The following is a 17,322-nucleotide window of genomic DNA, read 5'->3' on the forward strand; positions in this document are numbered from 1 at the left end:
GTCCATGAAGCTGTGGTGGCCCCACACCCATTTTTTCCCCCTTTCTTTTTCCCCATTTTTCCCCCATTTTTTCCCCATTTTTTCCTTTTTTTCCCCCAATTTTCCCATTTTCACCATTTTTTCCCCCGTTTCCCCAGCTGGAGTGGTCCAAGAAGCTGTGGTGGCCTCACCCCTTTTCCCCAGTTTTTCCCCATTTTCCCCCCATTTTTCCACCATTTTTCCCATTTTTTCCCCCAATTTTCCCATTTTCACCATTTTTTCCCCCGTTTCCGCAGCTGGAGTGGTCCATGAAGCTGTGGTGGCCCCACACCCATTTTTTCCCCCTTTCTTTTTCCCCATTTTTCCCCCATTTTTCCCCCATTTTTCCACCATTTTTCCCATTTTTTTCCCCCAATTTGCCCATTTTCACCATTTTTTCCCCCGTTTCCGCAGCTGGAGTGGTCCATGAAGCTGTGGTGGCCCCACGCCGAGGCCATGGTCGCCCTTTTGGCCGCCCAGCGCTTCCAGCCCCGGCCCAGTTTGGTCTCCCAGTTCCTGCAGGTGGCCCAGTACACCTTCGACAAGGTGGGGGTTTGGGGCAAAATGTGGGATTTTGGGGAAATTTGGGGTTTTGGGGGAAAATTCGGGGGAGATTTGGGCGATTGGGGGATTTTGGATGGAATTTAGAGTCATTTAGGAGAAAATCTGAGCCATTTTGTGGGAAATTTGAGGTCATTTTGCGGGAAATTTGGGGGCGTTTTGGGGGGGAATTTGGGGACCCTTCTGCAAAATTTTGGGGGAAATTTGGGAGATTTGGGGGGTTGGGGATATTAAGGAGGATTTTGGGGGATATTTGAGGGATTTGAGAGGGATTTTAGGGGGATTTGGAGGAGTTGAGGGGATTTGGGGGGAGATTTGAGGGCATTTTGGGGAAAAATTGGGAGAATTTGGTGGATTTGGAGAGATTTGGAGACATTTGGGAGGATTTTGGGGTGAGATTTGAGAGATTTGAGATGGATTTTGGGGGAAATTTGTGAGGAGTTGGAGGGATTTTGGGGATATTTAGGGGACATTTGGGCTCTTGGAGGGGTTTTGGGATATTGAGGGGAATTTTGGGTTTCCCTGTGGAGGGAATTTGGGGTCTTGAGGGGTCTATGGGGGGATCCTGAAGGGCTCCCAAATTGGGAGGGTGATCCCAAAGGGTCCTAATTTGGGGTGAGGGGTCCCAAATCCCCCAAAATCCCCCAAAAATCCCCCAATTTTCCCCAATTTCCCCTCAGTTCCGTGACCCCGAGCACGGGGAGTGGTTCGGGTACCTGAACCGCGACGGCTCCGTGGCGCTTTCCATCAAGGGGGGGCCCTACAAAGGTGGGTCTGGGGTCTCTCATCGACGAGGAGGGGTCAGGAATGGGATTTTTTCCTGATTTTTGCCCGTTTTTTCCCGTTTTCCCCCCATTTTTCCAGGTTGTTTCCACGTGGCGCGGGCGCTGCTGATGTGTGAGGAGATGCTGGACGCCATCTTGGAAGGGGAGGAGGCTCCGCAATAAATTTGGGATTTGGGAGCCCTAAAATTAATTTGGGAATCCCCAAAAAAATTGGGATTTATCTTGAATTTAGCTGAGAACTACCTACAGTAATCCTGATGAAAGTTGAGAGTGAAAGAATTGAAATAAAGGGAAAAATATGCAATAAATTTATGGACGCACCCCCTCAAAAGTGGGTGTGGAACGTCCCAAAATTAAAAAAAGATTGCCTCAAAATTACCTCAAAATCCCCAGAATGTTGCCTCATAATTGCTTCAGAATTATCTCAAAATCCCCCAAAAAATCACCCCAAAATCTTTAATGTCCCCCAAAAAAGTTCAAATAAAGGTAAAAATCCACAATAAATTCCCCAATCCCAAATATCGCCTCAAAGTCCCCCAAAAATCGCCTCAAAAACACCTCAAAATCCCAAAAAAATCGCCTCAAAATCCCTAAAAAAGACCCCAAAACCCTCAGTGTCCCCAAAAAAAAGTTCAGATAAAGGCAAAAACACACAACAAATTCTCAAATCCCCAAACTCCCCTCTAAAATTCCCAAATCTCCCTCAAAGATTCCCAAATTTCCCCAAATTCCTCTTTTCCCGCCTTTTCCCCCCACCTTGCCCTCACTCAAAATGGCGGCCCCCAATGCCTCGTTATTACGTCACTTCCGCCCATCCCTTCATTTTTTTTTCCGCTGTTACCTCCTTTTTCCTCACCTCCCTCCGCACTCGGCTGTTCCCTCTCAGTCTCCCACCCCCTCCGCCGCGCACGCGCCGCTGTTCCCTGTTCTGTCCCCCCCCTCCCTCCGCGGCTGTTCCGCGGCGCGCCGCTCCCCCCCCCCCGCCGCGCTGCGTCTCCCGGACCCGCAGGATGGAGGTGCTGAACCAGGTGGGGACCCCCCCCCCCAAAAAAAACCCCCCGGGACCCCCCCCTCTGCTCCAAACCCACCCGAGGACCCTCCCCAAAACCCCCCCGGGCCGGCTGGGGGGGTAGGGGGCGGCTGCGACCCCCCCGCTCCGCGCTGGTGAATTGTGGGGAGGGGGCTTGGGGGGGAAAATGAGGGGCGGTCGCAGCTTGGGATGGATTTTGGGGGGGCGGATGAAATTTTTTTTGGGGGGTGGAGGATGAATTTGGGATGGGGAGGATTAATTTGGGGAGGGGGTTTCTCAGTCTGAGGAGGGGGGTTTCTTAATTTGAGGATGGGGTTTTTTAATTTGGGGAGGGGGCTTCAAGATTTGGGGCGATGCCGGTGGATTTTGAGGGGGGGGCTGCAGGATTTGGGGGATGCGGGGGGATTTTTTTGGGGGGGGTGGTCCTGAATTTGGGGAGGGGTCGCGAGAAGGATTTGGGGAGGGGGGAGGGGATGCCCTTGAAGGGGGGGAGGGGTCATTTTGGGGAGGGGTCGCTGCCGCAGCATCCCCGGGGTGGGGGGAGGGGATGGGGGGGGGTGAGGATGATGATGCAGCAACAATGGGGGGGGGACGCAAAAAAAAAAACCAAAAATGGGTGGGGGGCGGGGTATGACGTCAGCGTGACGTCAGCGCGGACAGGTTTGGGGTGACCCCCCCCTCAAATTTGTCCTTGGGGGGGTCCCGAGGGAATTTTGGGGGTTTTTTAGGGGGGAATTTGGGGTTTTTTTGCGGGATTTTGGGGGAATTTTGGGGGTTTTCTGGGGGGGTTTTGGGGTTTTTTTTTGGGGGGTCTCATTTGGGGGGGGTCCCGAGCCCCCCCTGAGGGTCTCCCCGCCCCTTTTTCCCCCTCCCCAGTTGGTGGCCGGGGGGCAGTTCCGGGTGGTGAAGGAGCCCCTGGGATTCCTCAAGCTGCTGGAGTGGGTGAGTGACCCCCAAAAATACCCAAAATCACCCCAAAAAAAATCCCCAAATCACCCCCAAAAAAATCCCCAAAACAACTCAAAATCCCCCTAAAAAACCCCAAAACCTCCCCAAAAACCTTCCCGGGACCACCTAAAAACCCCCAAACCACCCCAAAAAAACTAAAGCCACCCTCAAAAACACCCCAAAATCCTTCCAGGACACCCTAAAACCACCCTAAAATCCTCCCAGGGTCCCCAAAAACCTCAAAATCACCCCAAAAAACTCCCAAACCGCCCTCCCGGCATCCCCAAAAAATCCCCAAACCACCTCAAAATCCTCCCGGGGTACCCCAAAACGCCAAAATCCCCCATGGGACCCCTCCCCAAACTCCTCACGACCCCCCAAAAACCCCAAAACCACCTCAAAATCATCTTGGGATACCCCAAAAAACCCAAAATTATCTGAAAATATCCCCGGGAAACTCCAAAAGCCCCATGGGACCCCTCCCCAAACTCCTCGGAACCCCCAAAACCCCCCCAGGATTCCCCCAAAGATCCCCAAAACCCCCCCAGGACCCCCCCAAAGACCCCCAAATCCCCCCCTGGATCCTCCCCCGACCCCAAAAGAGATTTAGGGACCCCCAAATTGACCCGGACCCCCCAAAATCCACCCGGGACCCCCCCCCAAAGACCTCAAAACCCCCTCGAGACCCCCCCCAAATCCCCCCTGGATCCTCCCCTGACCCCAAAAGAGATTTAGGGACCCCCAAATCCACCCCGGACCCCCCAAAATCCCCCCTGGATCCTCCCTCTGACCCCAAAACCCCCTCGAGACCCCCCCAAATCCCCCCCTGGATCCTCCCCCTGACCCCAAAACCCCCTCGAGACCCCCCAAAATCCCCCCTGGATCCTCCCCCTGACCCCAAAACCCCCCCAGGACCCCCCAAAATCCCCCAGGACCCCACAAAAACCCCCAAGGACCCCCCCCCCAAATCCCCTCTGGATCCTCCCCCCAACTCCTAAACTCCCCAAGACCCCCCAAAATCCCCCAGGACCCCCCAAAATCCCCCCAATTTCCCCCATTTCCCCTCCCCCCACCCCCAGGACCCTCCCCCCCCCCGTGCCCCTCCCCCCCCCCCAATCTGGGTCAGCTCCATAATCCGGGATAATCCCGGGATTTTGGGGAGGGGGAGGGGCGGTGTCCCCCCCCCCCCGTGACCCCTCAAGGTCCTTCCTGACCCCTCCCCAAATTCATCCGGGACCCCCCAAAATTCTGGGATCACCCCCAAAACCTTCCAGCCCCCAAAAAAAAACCCCACAAAATCCCCCTGGGAACGCCAAAAATCCTCCCAGTTTATCCCAGTTCATCCCAGTAACCTCCGAGACCCCCCCCCAAATCACCACAGTACCCCCCAAATCCCTCCCAGTTCATCCCAGTCCCTCCCAGTGACCCCTCAGACCCCTCCCCACCACGGCACTGACCCCCAAACCCCTCCCAGTTCCTCCCAGTCCGTCCCAGTAACCCCCAAACCCCTCCCAGTTCATCCCAGTCCATCCCAGTAACCCCTCAGACCCCCCCAAACCCCTCCCAGTCCATCCCAGTAACCCCCAAACCCCTCCCAGTTCCTCCCAGTCCATCCCAGTATGGCTCAAACCCCTCCCAGTCCATTCCAGTCCATCCCAGTAACCCCTCAGACCTCCCCAAACCACCCCAGTGACCCCCAAATCCCTCCCAGTTCATCCCAGTTGCACCCAGTAACCCCCCACATCCCCTCAAACCCCTCCCAGTTCCTCCCAGTACCCCCAAATCCCCTCCCAGTTCATCCCAGTCCATCCCAGTAACCCCTCAGACCCCCCCAAACCCCTCCCAGTCCATCCCAGTAACCCCCAAACACCTCCCAGTTCCTCCCAGTCCATCCCAGTAACCCCCAAACCCCTCCCAGTTCCTCCCAGTCCATCCCAGTAACCCCTAAATCCCCTCCCAGTTCCTCCCAGTCCATCCCAGTAACCCCCAAACACCTCCCAGTTCCTCCCAGTCCATCCCAGTAACCCCTCAGACCCCCCCAAACCCCTCCCAGTTCCTCCCAGTACCCCCAAATCCCCTCCCAGTTCATCCCAGTCCATCCCAGTAACCCCTCAGACCCCCCCAAACCCCTCCCAGTCCATCCCAGTAACCCCCAAACCCCTCCCAGTTCCTCCCAGTCTATCCCAGTAACCCCTCAGACCCCCCCAAACCCCTCCCAGTCCATCCCAGTAACCCCCAACCTCTCCCAGACTCCTCCCAGTCCATCCCAGTAACTCCCAGTGAGCCCCAAGCAGCCTCTGAACGCCCTAAATCCCCTCCCAGTCTCTCCCAGTAACCCCCAGTGACCTCCAAAACCCCCCCAGATCCTCCCAGTGACCCCCAAATCCCTCCTGAACCTGCCCCAAACTCCTCCCAGTCCTTCCCAGTCCCTCCCAGTAAACCCCAGTCCCCTCCCAGTGCCTCCCAGTACACCCCCAACGCCCTCCCAGTGGCTCCCAGTATCTCCCAGTAAGCCCAGTTTGCCCGCAGCTGTTCTCCATCTTTGCCTTCGCCACCTGCGGGGGGTTCAGCGGCTCCCAGTGCCCCCCAAAACCGCATTTAAACCCCCCAAACTCTCTCATAGCCCCCCAATTCCCCCCCAAACCCCTCCCAGTGGCTCCCAGTATCTCCCAGTAAGCCCAGTTTGCCCGCAGCTGTTCTCCATCTTCGCCTTCGCCACCTGCGGGGGGTTCAGCGGCTCCCAGTGCCCCCCTAAAACCGCATTTAAACCCCCCAAACTCTCTCATAGTCCCCCCAATTCCCCCCCAAACCCCTCCCAGTGACTCCCAGTATCTCCCAGTAAGCCCAGTTTGCCCGCAGCTGTTCTCCATCTTCGCCTTCGCCACCTGCGGGGGGTTCAGCGGCTCCCAGTGCCCCCCAAAACCCCCCCAAATCCCCCCAAAACCCCATTTAAACCCCCCAAACTCTCTCATAGCCCCCCCAATTCCCCCCCAAACCCCTCCCAGTGACTCCCAGTATCTCCCAGTAAGCCCAGTTTGCCCGCAGCTGTTCTCCATCTTCGCCTTCGCCACCTGCGGGGGGTTCAGCGGCTCCCAGTGCCCCCCAAAACCCCCCCAAATCCCCCCAAAACCCCATTTAAACCCCCCAAACTCTCTCATAGTCCCCCCAATTCCCCCCCAAACCCCTCCCAGTGGCTCCCAGTATCTCCCAGTAAGCCCAGTTTGCCCACAGCCATTCTCCATCTTCGCCTTCGCCACCTGCGGGGGGTTCAGCGGCTCCCAGTGCCCCCCAAAACCCCATTTAAACCCCCCAAACTCTCTCATAGCCCCCCCAATTCCCCCCCAAACCCCTCCCAGTGGCTCCCAGTATCTCCCAGTAAGCCCAGTTTGCCCGCAGCTGTTCTCCATCTTCGCCTTCGCCACCTGCGGGGGGTTCAGCGGCTCCCAGTGCCCCCCAAAACCGCATTTAAACCCCCCAAACTCTCTCATAGTCCCCCCAATTCCCCCCCAAACCCCTCCCAGTGACTCCCAGTATCTCCCAGTAAGCCCAGTTTGCCCACAGCCATTCTCCATCTTCGCCTTCGCCACCTGCGGGGGGTTCAGCGGCTCCCAGTGCCCCCCAAAACCCCCCCAAATCCCCCCAAAACCCCATTTAAACCCCCCAAACTCTCTCATAGTCCCCCCAATTCCCCCCCAAACCCCTCCCAGTGGCTCCCAGTATCTCCCAGTAAGCCCAGTTTGCCCGCAGCTGTTCTCCATCTTCGCCTTCGCCACCTGCGGGGGGTTCAGCGGCTCGCTGCGCCTCAGCATCGAGTGCGCCCCCCCCAACCGCTCCGCCCCCATCACCGTGGCCTTCGGGTACCCCTTCAGGTGGGATTTGGGGGGGGGTCCGGGGGGAATTTGGGGGCTCTGAGAGGGGTCTGGAGGGAATTTGGGGGGAGTGTCGGGGGGATTTTGGGGTTTGGGGAGCAGTTTGGGGGGAGTTTGGGGTAATGGAGGGGTTTTGGGGAGTCTGGAGGGGGATTTTGGGGAAAACTGGGGGAACTTGAGGGGATTTTGGGGAGTTGTGGGAATTTTGGGGGGATTTGTGATTTGGGGAGGAGTTTGGGGGTATTTGGGGGGGGTCTGAGAGGGGTTTGAGGGGAGATTTGGGAGGTCTAGGGGGAGTTTGGGGGAATTTTGGGGGGTTGGGGGAATTTGGGGGGAACTTCGGGGGATTTTGAGGGTCTGGAGGGATTTAGGGGGATTTACGGGGGTCTGGAGGGTATTGGGGGGGATTTGGCTAGGGGAGTTGCAGTGAGTTTGGGGGGTCTGGGGGAGGATTTGGGGGGTCTGGAGGGGTCTTTACATACCCTGGACCCCCCCCAAATAACGGGGACCCCCCCCCCCAGGCTGCACCAGGTGTACGGGGGGAGTCCCAAATCCCTAAAAAAAAAAAAAAAAAAAAAGACAAAAAATCACTTAAAAAAACCACAAAAAATCAGGACGGGACCCCCCAAACTTTACTGAGGGAGGGTCTTTGCGTACCCTGGACCCCCCCCCCACAGGCTGCACCAAGTGTACGGGGGGGGGAGTCCCAAATCCCTAAAAAAAAAAAAATCACAAAAAATCAGGACGGGACCCCCCAAACTTTACTGAAGGAGGGTCTTTGCGTACCCTGGACCCCCCCCCAAATTATCGGGGACCCCCCCCAGGCTGCACCAGGTGTACTTCGAGGCCCCCTCGTGCGGGGCAGGCCCCCCCGAGCGGGTGTTCCTGGTCGGTGACCACTCCTCGGCCGCTCAGTTCTTCGTCACCGTCGGGGTCGGCTCCTTCCTGTACGCGCCCGCCGCCCTCGGGGGGTACCTGTTCGCCAGCCAGGCCTACCGGGCGGGGGGGCGCGGGCCCCGCATCGTGAGTGAGGGGCTTGGGGGGGTTGGGGGGGTGGGAGTGAAATTTGGGGGGGTTTGGGGCAGTTTTGGGGGTCTCTCGTGGGGTACCTGTTCGCCAGCCAAGCCTACCGGGCGAGGGGGCGCGGGCCCCGCATCGTGAGTGAGGGGCTTGGGGCGGTGGGAGTGAAATTTGGGGGGCTTTGGGGCAGTTTTGGGGGGCTTTGGGGCAGTTTTGGGGGTCTCTCGGGGGGTACCTGTTTGCCAGCCAGGCCTACCGGGCGAGGGGGCGCGGGCCCCGCATCGTGAGTGAGGGGTTTGAGGGGATGGGAGTGAAATTTGGGGGGGTTTGGGTGAAATTTGGGGGTCTTTCGGGGGGTACCTGTTCGCCAGCCAGGCCTACCGGGTGGGGGGGCGCGGGCCCCGCATCGTGAGTGAGGGGTTTGGGGGGGTTGGGATGAAATTTGGGGGGGCTGGGGTGAAATTTGGAGGGGTTTTGGGGGGCTTTGGGGTAGTTTTGGGGGGATTTGGGGCAGTTTTGTGAGGTTTGGGGCAGTTTTGGGGGAGTTTGGGGCAGTTTTTGAGGGGTTTAAGGGGGGTTTGGGGGTCCCCTGGAGGGGGTTTGAGGGGGCTGGGATGTAATTTGAGGAGGTTTAGAGGGGTTTTGGGGGGATTTGTGAGGTTTGGGGCAGTTTTGGGGGTCTCTCGGGGGGTACCTGTTCGCCAGCCAGGCCTACCAGGCAGGGGACGCAGGCCCCGCATCGTGAGTGAGGGGCTTGGGTGGGCTGGGATGAAATTTGGGGGGGTTTGGGTGAAATTTGGGGGGCTTTGGGGCAGTTTTGGGGAGGTTTGGGGCAGTTTTGTGAGGTTTGGGGCAGTTTTGGGGGTCTCTCGGGGGGTACCTGTTCGCCAGCCAGGCCTACCGGGCAGGGGGGTGCGGGCCCCGCATCGTGAGTGAGGGGTTGGGGGGGTTTGGGTGAAATTTCGAGGGGTTTTGGGGCAGTTTCAAGTGGATTTATGGGGGTTTTGGGGGGCCTTGAGGGAGTTTGGGGGGGCTTGGATGGGATTTGGGGGGGTTTGGGGCAGTTTTGGGGGGTTTTGGGGGAGTTTTGAGTGGTTATTGAGGGGTTTAAAGGTGGTCTTGGGGGAGCTTGGGGAAGGGTTTGGGGGTACTGGGCTGAAATTTGGGGATGTTTTGGGGGGTTTGGGGCATTTATGGAGGGAAGGGGCTTTGAGGAGTTTTGGGGTGAGTGGGAGTGAGCTTGGGGCCTGGCGGGGGGGCGCGGGCCCTGCGTCGTGAGCGGGGGCTGGGTTAAAATTTGGGGTTATAATTTTTTTTTATTTTTAATTCAGATTATTTTATTCTCAATTGCAAATTTTGTGTCCCCAGGACCTGGGGGTGACGGCAGCCCTGGCTTTCCTGTGGCTGCTCAGCTCCAGGGGGGAGATTTTTGGGTTTTTAATTAGGATTTTAATTTTTAATTGAGATTTTTTTTAACTTTAATTGAGATTCTTTGGTTTTTAATTGGGGAGTTTTTGTTTTTAATTGGGGAATTTTTGTTTTTAATTGGGATTTTGGGGTTTTTCTTTGGGATTTTTAATTTTTAACTGTGATTATTTTATTTTTAATCGTATTTTTTTTTAATTTTTAACTTGAATTTCGTGTCCCAGGACCTGGGGGTGACGGCGGCGCTGGCCTTCCTGTGGCTGGTCAGCTCCTGTGCCTGGGCGGCCGCGCTGGCCGAGGTCAAGGCGGCCACGTCGCCCTCGGGGGTGCTGGCCCAGGTCGGGGGGTGCCAACGCCCGGGGGCGCGGTGCCAGGCGCTGGGGGCACCCCGAACTTCGGGGCTCAACACCTCCGTGGTGAGTCTGGGGTGCAGACCCTGAAAATCCCCAAAATCCCACCCAAAAATACCCCCAAAATCCCTAACCCTATAGCCCCCCCATCCCACCCCAAAAAAACCCCATAAAACCCCAAAATCCCCCCCAAAAACCCATAAAACCCCCAAAAAATCCCCCACAGGTGTTTGGCTTCCTGAACCTGGTGCTGTGGATGGGGAACCCCCAAACCCCCCCAAAATCCCTCAAATCCCCCCTCCAAAAAAACCCAAAAAACCCCAAAAAAACCCCAAAAAACCCCCAAATCCCCCCAAAAAATCCCCCATAAAACCCCCCAAAATCCCCCACAGGTGTTCGGCTTCCTGAACCTGGTGCTGTGGACGGGGAGCCCCAAATCCCCTTATAACCCCCCACTATCCCACCCTAAAAAAACCCCATAAAACCCCCAAAAAATCCCCAAAAAAACCCATAAAACCCCCAAAAATCCCCCAAAATCCCCCCCCCAAAAAAAACCCATAAAACCCCCCAAAATCCCCCACAGGTGTTCGGCTTCCTGAACCTGGTGCTGTGGACGGGCAACCTCAAACCCCCCTATAACCCCCCCCTATCCCACCCTAAAAAAACCCCATAAAACCCCCAAAAAAACCCAAAATCCCCCCAAACCCCTCCCTCAGGTGGTCGGCTTCCTGAACCTGGTGCCGTGGACGGAGAACCCCCAAAATCCCCCCAAAATTCCCCTAAAAATCGCCAAAAATCTCCCATAAAGCCCCCAAAAAACACCCAAAAAATCCTAAAAAAACTCAAAAAAAACCCCAAAAACTCAATTTCCCCTCAGGTGTTCGGCTTCCTGAACCTGGTGCTGTGGACGGGCAACCCCAAATCCCCCCCATCCCACCCCAAAAAAAACCCATAAAACCCCCAAAAAATCCCCCAAAAACCACAAAACCCCCCCAAACAATTACCCAAAAAACCCCAAAATCCCCCCAAAAAATTTTCCAAAAATTCCCCCACAGGTGTTCGGCTTCCTGAACCTGGTGCTGTGGACGGGGAGCCCCAAATCCCCTTATAACCCCCCACTATCCCACCCTAAAAAAACCCCATAAAACCCCCAAAAAATCCCCAAAAAAACCCATAAAACCCCCAAAAATCCCCCAAAATCCCCCACAAAAAAAACCCATAAAAACCCATAAAATCCCCCAAAATCCCCCCAAAAAAACCCATAAAACCCCCAAAAATCCCGCGCAGGTGTTAGGCTTCCTGAACCTGGTGCTGTGGAGGGGCAACCCCAAACCTCCCTATAGCCCCCCCTATCCCACCCCATAAAACCCCCAAAAAAAACCCAAAAAAAACCCAAAATCCCCCCAAAAAATCCCCCAAAATCCCCCACAGGTGTTCAGCTTCCTGAACCTGGTGCTGTGGACGGGCAACCCCAAACCCCCCTATAGCCCCCCACTATCCCCCCCCAAAAAAAACACCATAAAACCCCCCAAAAAAACCCCCAAAAAAACCCAAAATCCCCCCAAAAAAACCCATAAAATCCCCAAAAATCCCCCAAAACCCCCCCAAAAAACCCATAAAACCCCCAAAAATCCCGCGCAGGTGTTCGGCTTCCTGAACCTGGTGCTGTGGAGGGGCAACCCCAAACCTCCCTATAGCCCCCCCATCCCACCCCAAAAAAACCCCAAAAAAACCCCAAAAAACCCCAAAATCCCCCCATAAAATCCCCAAAAATCCCCCACAGGTGTTCGGCTTCCTGAACCTGGTGCTGTGGACGGGCAACCTGTGGTTCGTGTTCAAGGAGACCGGCTGGGGGGGGCCTGGGGGCCCGCGCCCCTCCCCCGGGGGGGGGTCCCCGAAAAGGCCCCGGCCCCGGAAGGGGGGTACGGCCCCCCCGAGGGGGGGTACGGCCAGCCCGGGGGGGGCTACGGGCAGCCCGGGGGGGGCTACCAGCCCGACTACGGCCAGGGGGGCTACGGGGGACCCCCGTCCGAGGGGGGGTACGGCCAGGGAGCCCCCACCTCCTTCAGCAACCAGATGTAGGGTGAGAGGCTTGGGGGGCCTTGGGGGGGGGATTGGGGGCGTTTGGGGGGCTTTGAGGAAGGTTTGGGGGGGCTTGAGAGGGAATTTGAGGGAGATTTTGGGGGGGTTTGAGGGGGATTTGGAGGGGTTTTGTGAGGCTTTTGGGGGGTTTGACGGGGGGATTTGGGGGAGTTTGAGGGGGGAGGGTTGAGGGGATTTGGGGGGGTTTGGGGCAGTTTTGGGGAGGGGGTTTGAGGGGGATTTGGAGGGGTTTTGTGGGGCTTTTGGGGGGTTTGATGGGGGCATTTGGGGGGCTTTGGGGCGGCGTTTGGGGGGGTTTGAGGGGGGAGGGTTGAGGGGATTTGGGGGGGTTTGGGGGTAGTTTTGGGGAGGGGCTTTGAGGGGCGATCTGGGGAGGATTTTTGGAGAGATTTGGGGGCATTGGAGGGGGTTTAGGGGAGTTTGGGTGGGATTTTGGGGGAGTTTGGGGCAGTTTTGGGGAGGGGCTTTGAGGGGGGATTTGAGGAGGATTTTTGGAGAGATTTGGGGGCATTGGAGGGGGTTTAGGGGAATTTGGGGGGTTTGGGGCAGTTTTGGGGAGGGGGTTTTAGGGGGAATCTGGGGAGGATTTTTGGAGAGATTTGGGGGCATTGGAGGGGGTGGTTTGGGGGGGGCGTTTAAGGGGTGGTTTGAGGGGGGATTTGGGAGGATTTTTGGAGATTTGGGAAGGGTTTGGGGGTAATTTTGGGAGAGGGGGGTTTTTAAAATTTGGATCCCCCCTCCCCAATAATACCCCGAGTCCTCCAAGCCGCCAGGGGGCGCCCTGACCCTCCCCCTTTCCCGCCTTTCCCCAGGTCCTCCCCTCCAGCAGGGGGCGCTGTGCCGAAGAGCCGCCCCGCGCGGCGCCGATCGGGGGCGGGGCCTGGGGCTGAGCCACGCCCCCAAGGGGGAGGGGACAGTGCAGTGGGCGGGGCTTGACCCCCCCATAGAACCCCCTCGCCCCAATAAATCCCTTAAAATCACCTGAATCCCCCCAAAATCCCCCTCACAGCCCCTCCCCCACCCCACGGCCGTGCCAAAGCCCCCCCCCGGCCATGCCCCTCCCCTCCCCCCCCCGTGTCTTTGTGCCGTGATTGTGACGTTTTGGGGGCCCCCCGGCTGCCCCCCCTTAACCCCCCCCAAAAAGAAAAAAAAACAAAATGTGGGGCAGGGCCGGGAATGGGGGGCGGGGGCTGAGCCCCCCCTGGGACCCCCCCGGAGGGAATAAAAGATGACGGTGACACCGCCAGGGGGGGTCCCCAGATTTTTTTTGTGGGAGGTTAGTTGGGGGACCCCAAATCTTGGGGTGGGGAGGGGTTTGGACCCTAATTTTGTGGGGGGGGGGGGGCGTGTTGGGGTTCAGATCTGCTTTTGGGGGGGGTCTGGGGGTTGTGACCCCACATTCGGGGGGTTCTCAAAGATGGAGAGCCCAAATTTGGGGGGGGTCTGGGCGTTCGGAGCTCATGGGAAGGGTTGGGGAGGTTGTGGAGCGCTGGGACCCCCCCAAATCCCCCTGGGACCCCACCCTAATTAAGAAATGGGCGCGGTTTAGCGTTGACCACGCCTATAAATCCAAATAAGGGAATGGGCGGGGATTCGCGATAGCCACGCCCATATATGGATACACCCACATGGTTGGGCGGGCATTCACTCCAATTAAGGCAGTGGGCGGGGTCTGTGGTAGCCACGCCCCCTGCCCTGAGTCATCCCCGGCGCGGCCCCGGCGGAGCGAAGGTACCGGGACCCCTCAAAAACCCCAAAAAAAGCCCAAAAAATTCCCAAAAATCCTCAAAACTCAGGAGGAGACCCCCCCAAAATCCCCTCCACAGCCGTGACGGGATCTCGGGACCCCTCCGGATCCCCCAAAAACCTCAAAACTCAGGGGGAGACCCTCAGACCCCTCTCCGAGAGCCGTGAGGGGACTTCGGGACTCCCTCAGGATCCCCCAAACCAAACCGAGATGGCTCAAAACCCCTCAGAATCCCCAAAATTAATGGAGAGACCCCCAGAGTCGCCCCCAGAGCTGTGACAGGACCTCGGGACCACCTAATAACCCCAAAAACCCCCGAAACTCAGGGGGAGACCCTCAGATCCTTCCCCAGAGCCGTGAGGGGACCTCGGGATCCCCGGAAAACCCTCAAAAAAATCCCATAAAAATCCCCAAACCCCCAAAATTCATGGAGAGACCCCCAGAATCGCCCCCAGAGTTGTGACAGGACCTCGGGACCAGCCCAAAACGCCAAAACTCAGGGGGAAACCCTCAGAACCCACCCCCGTAGCCGTGAGGGGACCTCGGGACACCCCGAAAAATCCCATAAAAATCCCCAAACCCCGAAAATTCATGGAGAGACCCCCCCAGAATCGCCCTCAGAGCCCTGAAGGGATTTCGGGACTACCCCAAAAACCCTCCCAAAACCCCCCAGAAACTCAGGGACAGACCCTCAGAACCCACCCCCAGAGCCGTGAGGGGACCTCGGGACCCTCCCGGGATCCCCCAAACCCACCCGGGACCCTTTGGGACCCCCAAAAACGGAGGGGGGACCCCGCTGGGACATCCCTAAAAACGGGGGGACCCCCGAGTGACCCTCCCGGACCCCTCCTCAGCCATGGAGAGTTTTCGGGGCCTCTCGGACGAGGAGCTGCTGGAGAAGCTCCAGAGCCGGCGCGGGCCCCTGGGTGGGCACTGGGATGGACTGGGAGGGGATCGGGAGGGAATTGGGATGGACTGGGAGGGACTGGGAGAGGATTAGAGGCACTGGGAGGGAATTGGGGGGCACTGGGAGGAGATTGGGGGGAACTGGGAGGAGATTGGGGGGCACTGGGAGAGGACTGGTGGGGGATTGGGATGAACTGGGAGGGGATTTAGGGGCACTGGGAGGGATTGGGAGGGTCTGGGATGAACTGGGAGGGACTGGGAAGGGAATTTAGGGGCACTGGGAGGGACTGGGAGGGGTAACTGGGAACACTGATTTGAGCTGGGAGCACTGGTTTGGACTGGGAGCACTGGGAGGGGTAATTGGGAGCACTGGTTTGGACTGGGAGGAGTAACTGGGAGGAACTGGTTTGCACTGGGAGCACTGGGAGGGGTAACTGGGAACACTGATCTGAGCTGGGAACACTGGTTTGGGCTGGAATGGATGGGGAGGGGTAATTAGGAACACTGGTTTGCACTGGGAGGGGTAACCGGGAGGAACTGGTTTGCACTGGGAGCGCTGGTTTGGACTGGGAGGGGTAACTGGTTTGGACTGGTTTGAACTGGGAGCCCTGGGCTGACCCCGTGCCACCCCCTCAGGGCCCCCCCGCAAACTCTACGAGAAGAAATTCTACGAGTTCGAGACCCGGCGCTGGAGGAGGGGGGGGGGCGGGTCCGTGGGGAGGGTCCTGGGGGGGGATTTGGGGAGTCCTGAGGGGGTTTTGGGGGTCCTGGGAGGATTTGGGGGGATCCTGGGGGCGATTTGGGGGTCCCTTGGGGGGCTTTGGGCGGGTTTGTGGGGGGTCCCGAGGGGGTTTTGGGGGTCCTGGGAGGATTTGGGGGGATCCTGGGGGCGATTTGGGGGGCTTCGGACGGGTCTGGGGAAGGGTCCTGGGGGGTTTGGGGGGGGTCCCGAGGGGGTTTTGGGGGTCCTGGGAGGATTTGGGGGGTCCCTGGGGGGTATTTGGGGGTCCCTGGGGGGTTTGTGGGGGGGTCCTGGGGGGAGTTTGGGGGAGGTCCCTGGGGGTCTTGGGAAGGTTTGGGGGTCCCTGGGGGGCTCCTGGAGGAATTTTGGGGGGTCCCAGTGGGGTTTTGGGGGGTCCAAGTGTTTTTTGGGGAGAGGTCCTGAGGGGTTTTGGGGGTCTCTGCGCCCCCCTCACCCCCCGTGTCCCCCCCAGATGATCCCGACAGCGACAGAGCCCCCCCAGAATTTGGGGAGGGGGTGCGACCGCGGCAACCTGTGAGGAGGGGGAGGGGAGTGGCGGGGAAATTTGGGGGAAAATTGAGGGAATTTGGGGGGGATTTTAGGGGGAAATTAAGAGAATTTTGGGGGGAATTTTGAGGGGGATTTTGAGGGAATTTTGAGCCCGTTTTGTGGGAATTTTGGGTGTATTTTGTGCGAAATTTTTAGGGAATTTTAGGAGAAATTTAAGGGAATATTTGGGGGAATTTTAAGGGAAATTTAAGGGATTTTTTTGGAAATTTTGGGGGGAAATTTTGAGGGAATTTTAGGGGAAATTTGCAGGAATTTTGGGAAAAATTTGAGGGAATTTTTAGGGGATTTTGAGGGAATTTTGGGAGAATTTGGGGGAAATTTTGGGAGGATTTTGAGGGATTTTTAGGAGATATTTAAGTGGATTTTTGGAGGGAATTTTGGGGGGGGTCGTCTCCCCCTGACCCCTCCCCATCGCACCCCCAGATTGTGGAGCGCCCCCCCAACCCCTCCCCCACCCTGATGGATCACATGGACAGGTGAGGTGGGGGGAGGGGTCTGAGGGGGGGGGGGATTTTGGGACCCCCCCCCCTCCATCCCCCCCATAATTTCTCCCCATCCCCCCCTCAGCCCCCTGCGTTTGGAGCCCCGGCAGCCGCTCCGAGCCCCCCCGGGACCCCCCAAAATCTTCGCGGGACCCCCCGAACCCCCCCCTGGGCGCTTCCTCCCCCTCCGAGCCCAACTGGTGGCACTGGGGGTGATCGGGGGGGTCCTGCTGGGGCTGCTGCTGTTGGGGGGGGCTCCTGGATGACACCCCCAAAATCCTGCTGGGACCCCCCCCCCCCTCAAAAATAAACCCCACCTCGAATCTTGGGGGACCCCAAAATCTACCCCAAAACCCCTCAGGATGCTCAAATTCTCCCCAAAATTCACCTGAGACCCCCCCTAGGATGCCCAAAATCCTTTTGGGAACCCCCCCCAGGACCCCAAAATCCCTTCAGGAACACCCCAGGATTCCCAAAATCCCTTTGGGAACCCCCAAAAACCCCAAACCATCCCCTGGAGACCCCCAAAACTCCCTTGGAATATCTCCAGGACCCCAAAATCCTCTCGGGACCCCCCAAAATCCCCTTGGGATCCTCAGGACCCCTCACGAAACCCCCCAATTTCGGAGGGTCCCGGCCCCCCTCAATAAATGCATTAAACTCCTCCAGAACTGTCAATCAATATTGTGGGCGGGGCAAATGGTGAGGAAGGGACAATGATTGGCTGTGGGATGAGGTGGGGGCGTGGGTACGTTGAGGAAGGAAC

General features: G+C 57.8%; 3 protein-coding genes across 3 annotated transcripts in view; all 3 read left to right on the forward strand.

The window, feature by feature from the left end:
- Window positions 1-1,844, forward strand: part of RENBP (renin binding protein) — a 7,417-nt gene extending 5,573 nt beyond the window's left edge. Inside the window, exons 8-10 of the mRNA XM_058822317.1 lie at window positions 433-564; window positions 1,260-1,347; window positions 1,444-1,844. Of these exons, the coding sequence (XP_058678300.1) occupies window positions 433-564; window positions 1,260-1,347; window positions 1,444-1,526 (303 nt within the window). The 3' untranslated portion in view covers window positions 1,527-1,844. The remainder of the gene's footprint in view (window positions 1-432; window positions 565-1,259; window positions 1,348-1,443) is intronic.
- A 515-nt stretch (window positions 1,845-2,359) lies between these two features.
- On the forward strand, window positions 2,360-13,160 carry LOC131570088 (synaptophysin-like). Its single transcript, XM_058822431.1, has 7 exons — window positions 2,360-2,392; window positions 3,271-3,336; window positions 7,090-7,211; window positions 8,036-8,234; window positions 9,881-10,072; window positions 11,790-12,089; window positions 12,922-13,160. The coding sequence occupies exons 1-7, from the start codon at window positions 2,375-2,377 to the stop codon at window positions 12,997-12,999; spliced, it is 975 nt and encodes a 324-aa protein (XP_058678414.1). The 5' UTR covers window positions 2,360-2,374; the 3' UTR covers window positions 13,000-13,160.
- Window positions 13,161-13,723: 563 nt separating this feature from the next.
- On the forward strand, window positions 13,724-17,216 carry LOC131569988 (uncharacterized protein DKFZp434B061-like). Its single transcript, XM_058822318.1, has 6 exons — window positions 13,724-13,840; window positions 14,711-14,782; window positions 15,399-15,435; window positions 15,977-16,038; window positions 16,498-16,550; window positions 16,642-17,216. Exons 1-6 carry the CDS (start codon window positions 13,724-13,726, stop codon window positions 16,820-16,822), a joined length of 522 nt encoding a protein of 173 aa, XP_058678301.1. The 3' UTR covers window positions 16,823-17,216.
- The last annotated feature ends 106 nt before the right edge of the window (window positions 17,217-17,322 follow it).

This window comes from Ammospiza caudacuta, chromosome 32, assembly GCF_027887145.1.
Source record: "Ammospiza caudacuta isolate bAmmCau1 chromosome 32, bAmmCau1.pri, whole genome shotgun sequence".
Lineage (NCBI taxonomy): Eukaryota > Metazoa > Chordata > Aves > Passeriformes > Passerellidae > Ammospiza > Ammospiza caudacuta.

What these genes read in the sequence shown, in the direction of transcription:
- LOC131570088 (XM_058822431.1), top strand. An exon ending in GCCTTCGGGTACCCCTTCAG is followed by an intron (nt 7,212 to 8,035) that starts GTGGGATTTGGG and finishes GACCCCCCCCAG; the next exon opens with GCTGCACCAGGTGTACTTCG. An exon ending in CGGGGCTCAACACCTCCGTG is followed by an intron (nt 10,073 to 11,789) that starts GTGAGTCTGGGG and finishes AATCCCCCACAG; the next exon opens with GTGTTCGGCTTCCTGAACCT.
- LOC131569988 (XM_058822318.1), top strand. Translation starts at nt 13,724, where the DNA reads ATGGATACACCCACATGGTTGGGCGGGCATTCACTCCAATTAAGGCAG. An exon ending in TACGAGAAGAAATTCTACGA is followed by an intron (nt 15,436 to 15,976) that starts GTTCGAGACCCG and finishes TGTCCCCCCCAG; the next exon opens with ATGATCCCGACAGCGACAGA. An exon ending in CTGATGGATCACATGGACAG is followed by an intron (nt 16,551 to 16,641) that starts GTGAGGTGGGGG and finishes TCCCCCCCTCAG; the next exon opens with CCCCCTGCGTTTGGAGCCCC.